The following is a 5313-nucleotide window of genomic DNA, read 5'->3' on the forward strand; positions in this document are numbered from 1 at the left end:
GGTGCATTTATGCACTAAAGCTGTTTTACTTTGCCATCATGAAATGTTAAACTCCCTCCTGTAATGTTGGCAGTGAATACAGATTGAGTTTGTGTTTTATAATGTCCGGCTATACTGTAGACAGTATAGTGTATATACAGTATACAGTACCTGTCTGGTGTGTGTGTGTGTGTGTGTGTGTGTGTGTGTGTGTGTGTGTGTGTGTGTGTGTGTGTGTGTGTGTGTGTGTGTGTGTGTGTGTGTGTGTGTGTGTGTGTGTGTGTGTGTGTGTGTGTGTGTGTGTGTGTGTGTGTGTGTGTGTGTGTGTGTGTGTTGCCCAGGTCTTCCCAGCCATGGTGTGAGGCGCCTGTAAATACAGAGGAATGTAGCAGGGTACTGCAAAAAGGAAAGACTCTCTCTCTCTCTCTCACATACTCACACATGCATTACCTCCACCACCTTCTTGCCCATCTTAGAGACAGCATTTTGTCTCCACCCACCACAGAAGCTGGCACAAGCTCAACCCCATCTCACAAAACCAGGAATATGCCCCAGAACAAAAATGACGACTCTCACTTAATGGGCAGATAAGACCTTCGGACGAGCTCCTCGGACACACAGATCTGGCCATTTTCTGCACTCGCGATCTGGAATGAGATTCACGGACTGCTGACGAAGCAGAAAAGAAAACAGACAAAATCAGACTTAAGTAGATATCTGGAGATGAGGGGAGGCTTCTGCTCTGTGCTGTTCCTGGTGATTGGGGGGACCTTGCTTAGTGGTTGCCTGGGTAAACACAAGTCTACGGATGGCAGTTTTGGCAGAGATGGGGTGAAAAGAGCCAGGCCCCCCCACCTCATCTTCATCATGGTGGATGACCAGGGTTACGGAGACATTGGCTACCATGGCTCAGACATCCACACTCCTGTGTTGGATAAGCTGGCAGCAGAGGGGGTCAAACTGGAAAACTACTACGTGCAGCCTATCTGCTCCCCCTCTCGCAGTCAACTCATGACAGGGCGGTGAGTAACTACCTCATTCTTACAATAATATTACGATGTGAAAAGGATTCAGTTACCGCATCTACTCTCGTATGATGGGATTATGCGCAGGATTTATAGGCTTTTTGTCTTTTGTTTACATCTCTAATGGTCTATTCAGTAATGGATGGGCCGCTTTCAGAACAAGAAAGGCCGTCAAATAAAAGCACCAACAGTAGTTACAAGATCAGATACTCAATTATTTATCCTGTCTAATCACTACAACAAAATATACTCAGATTCATGGAGGGAGATAGAAGAAACAAAGAGAGAATTCCCACTTAATGGAAGAAAAACTTTATTTTAAGTCTCATTTCTACAAATAGTTAGATCAAGATGTTTTGTTTTGTTTACTTTACAGTGTGTATACTGCTGGAGAGGTATATCACTGACAGCTGTCTCACATCATTACATAATCGGACTGATCTTTACGAGTTTCAACAAAACCCACAGTAAAATAAATCATAGCTCTTTGCAAAGCACCTTGTACATTTCAGTCTGTTCTGTTGTTTGATGTGAGTTTTTGTTATCTCTGCTGATTACTGGACAAATGGCAACATGAACAACACCAACATATGTTCAGTGCAGATTAAAGAGCTTGAGGCATCTTGCAGGTAGAAAGGTACAACAAAAAAGATCATAACAGTGTACTTTTATTTATATATAACATTAGTCTGTAACTCCTATTGTCTTGAGGCTGTGTAACAATATTAGTCAAGGATGCAATATTTCTTGAATCATTTCCGAAATGTCCCACTATTGTGTTGTACATATCTTATCAAGACACTTGCCACTTGTCTTACCAGCTACCAAATTCACACCGGACTCCAGCACTCGATCATCCGATCACGTCAACCTCTCTGCCTGCCTGCGGACGTCCCCACCCTCCCAGAGCGCCTGGTGGAAGCAGGATACGCCACGCACATGGTGGGGAAATGGCACCTGGGCTTCTGCAGGCCGAGCTGCCTGCCGACCGGTCGGGGCTTCCAGAGCTTCATGGGAACTCTGACTGGCAGCGGAGACCACTTCACCTACCGGAGCTGTGACGGAGCGCAGGCTTGTGGATTCGACCTGCATGAAGGAGACAAGCCTGCCTGGAAGATGGCTGGCAACTACTCCACCCTGCTCTACGTAGACAGGTGAGCATCAAGATCAAATGTTGATCCCATGTCTGTGATGCATTATAATTATACTTATAATGTGTTGTTATTCGCCTATAGAACTGTATAATAAAAGTACTCATAATTGTTCATAATGCTTCTATAAACTGCTATATAATTTGTATTTATGATCGCTTATAACTATGATTATACAGTGCTAGGAGCTAATTGTATCTCAGTATGTTTATAATGCATTATGAACATGCGCATCCTAAAAGTGTCACCAACAACGTATAAAACCTTCCCCTGTTCCCTCTGTTTTACCAGAGTGAAGCAGATCCTGAGGAGCCACGACCCCCTCAAACCGCTCTTCCTCTATCTGTCCTTTCAGTCCCCTCATACACCCCTGCAGGTACCAGATCACTTTCTGCATCACTATGACTCTCAGGGCAATCGTCTCCGGCGTCACTACGCAGCCATGCTGAGCTGCCTGGACGAAGGCGTTGGAAAAGTAGTTCAGGAACTGAAGACGAGTGGGCTTTACCAAAACTCAGTACTGATCTACTCCTCTGATAACGGAGGGCAGCCACTCTCTGGGGGGAGCAACTGGCCGCTAAAAGGTGGGAAAGGAACCTACTGGGAGGGGGGCATCAGGGCTGTGGGCTTCGTCCACAGTCCCCTCCTGAAGAAGAAGGGTGTAGTCAGCAGAGCACTGATCCATGTTTCAGACTGGTTCCCTACATTACTGGGGCTAGCCTGGGCCCCGCAGTCCAACCACAGCCTAGACGGTCACGATGTGTGGGAGACCATCAGCAAGGGCTGGCCTTCCCCTCGCACTGAGATCCTTTTCAACATTGACCCAGTCTCCAGGAAGCCCGGGGAGCCATATGACAAGGCGTTGGTACTCAATGGATTTGGGATCTGGGACACAGCCGTAAGGGCAGCCATAAGAGTTGGAGACTGGAAGCTTTTGACAGGAAATGTGGGTGACGGGGACTGGATCCCCCCACACGCTCTTCCCGGTGGTCCAGAGCGATGGCAGAAACTGGAGAAGCGCCGCAATGAGGTGGGGAAGTCAGTTTGGCTGTTTAATATCACCTCTGACCCCTACGAGAGGTCCGACCTAGCAGAGGTTCATCCAGAGGTGGTGAAACATCTGCTGACTCGGCTGGCAGAGTACAACCTGACAGCTGTGATGCCTAGGAACCCACCAGACGATCCCATGGCTGACCCTGAGCTCCATGGAGGGGTGTGGAGCCCCTGGCTGGGCCTGGAGGGACAGGAGGGGGAGAATGGAAAGGGGGATGGCAGAATAGAAAAGATGATGAAGATTAAACACTGCAAAGTATGCAAACTAAAAGCCCTGTTCAGAAAGGTGACCTCACGCCTGGAGAGGAAAACATTGTTCTCCTAAACATCTCATCCAGAATCAATTATTAAATGTTTCAGTATGCTTCAAATGAATTTGAACACATCTAAAGGTAAAAATGTGAAAAACAGTTTTGAATGGCCACAATCAGGGGGCAACAAATGATGCGTTGGGACACAATCTATCAAATGGATAAAATGATAGGCAGTTAGTAGATAGTCTCTCCTCAAAGGCAATCATGGGGTGTTCTTTGGTTTTGTACGATTTTGGAAAGTTGCAAGAACCAGTGGACACTTTACAACAGGGGTGTCAAACTCAATTTCACCATGGGCCACATCAGCATTATGGTTGCACTTAAAGGGCCGGTTGTAACTTTAAGACTATATAAAAATGCATAAATAAATATGTTATATATATAAAATAATGTTATTGCCTCTGCATTGGATTATTATCGGACAGGGTAATAACTTCATAATTAACTACGTCTGAAAGCAGAAGTCTAGGAAAAATAATTGCAAGTCTCTTCAGTGAGCATGTCACAAAATGATTTAAAAAGAAAAAAGTGAAATCTTGAAATAAAAGTAATTCTGAGAAAAAAGTCAAATGAGAGATGCATTGTGGGACATGTAGTTTGTGTGCTTCTGTAAATCAGCCTGTAACCGTTCTTTGCAAGCTCTTGTGGGGCCGCATAAAATGAAGTCGCGGGCTGGATTTGGCCCCCGGGCCTTGAGTTTGACACCCCTGCTTTACAACATCATACATTTGTTGGAGCAGGGTTTTCTGATGGTTTCCAATAATCTAATTCCTTATTTGAAGCATATGGAAGGCTTTACCAGGAGGATCTGAAATGGAAAAGGTGGATGGAGACACAAACAAAAAACCAGACAAGCCTGCAGGTCAGATAGACGAGATAGAGCCACGATCAAATACTGAAAGTCGGCAGATAAACAGGCAGCCTGATAGAAAAGCAAACAGGGCTGAGCAGGCGGACTCACTCAGTGTCCTGCAGCCAAACTAAAGCAGGGTGACTTTCAGCCATCGTAACACAGCGTTGGGAGCAATGTGTGTGTCATTGTGCATATATGCCAGTATCCATGAATAGTTTGAATAATACAAATAGAGTTTGTGCCTTTGGAAATGAGGCCTGAAGAAATGGAGGATGACTTCTCAATGTCTCATCATTCTGACACAAAGACGCCTGCGAGGGGCTGTTTTGGTCAAATGTCATCTTGACTTTTTTGTTTAGGGGCTATACTATTCACTTCTGAGATTGAAAGACCTCTGACCGCAACACGATATCCAACAGAGGTCAGTGGCTGATACTATCATGTAACCTGATTTAAATAATCTAAATAAAACCATGTAAGCAAAAGGCTGGCTCTGTTGTGATTGGTCAACCACTTAGGAGATGTCGCTACCCGTAGCCTATCGAGTACAATGTGTTGGAGCACTATAAAAGCTCAAGTGTTACATTTTGATGTCACTATGTTACAGAAGAAAACAAAGGATTCCAATGGTGGCGTTTCAGGCAGGAGGGGGGTGTGGGGGAGAGAAACTCCCTGTGGCGTGACCTTTGCAGCCTACTTAAATGCACAAAAACACACTACAGAAAATGGGAAATCCAAAAAGGGAAAAATGTTCAATGCTTTATTAGTTGACCACTCTTAAGGTTAGGAAGACATTGTGATAATGCATAATAAATGAGCTCCCCACTCCCCTGTTGGCACTGAACATTGCAAATGGACTTGGATCGTGGCGTGCAGACTCATCCAATATGAAAGTAATTGTTAGGTTCACTGTTCTGGGAAAGCCGCCGTTTTGGGCT

At 45.2% G+C, this 5313-nt stretch overlaps 1 protein-coding gene across 1 annotated transcript; it reads left to right on the forward strand.

The window, feature by feature from the left end:
* The first annotated feature begins 456 nt into the window (after positions 1–456).
* On the forward strand, positions 457–4799 carry LOC117460049 (arylsulfatase I). The gene is made up of 3 exons (XM_034101267.2): positions 457–1001; positions 1826–2158; positions 2447–4799. The coding sequence occupies exons 1-3, from the start codon at positions 703–705 to the stop codon at positions 3531–3533; spliced, it is 1719 nt and encodes a 572-aa protein (XP_033957158.1). The 5' UTR covers positions 457–702; the 3' UTR covers positions 3534–4799.
* The last annotated feature ends 514 nt before the right edge of the window (positions 4800–5313 follow it).

Source organism: Pseudochaenichthys georgianus, chromosome 15, assembly GCF_902827115.2.
Source record: "Pseudochaenichthys georgianus chromosome 15, fPseGeo1.2, whole genome shotgun sequence".
Lineage (NCBI taxonomy): Eukaryota > Metazoa > Chordata > Actinopteri > Perciformes > Channichthyidae > Pseudochaenichthys > Pseudochaenichthys georgianus.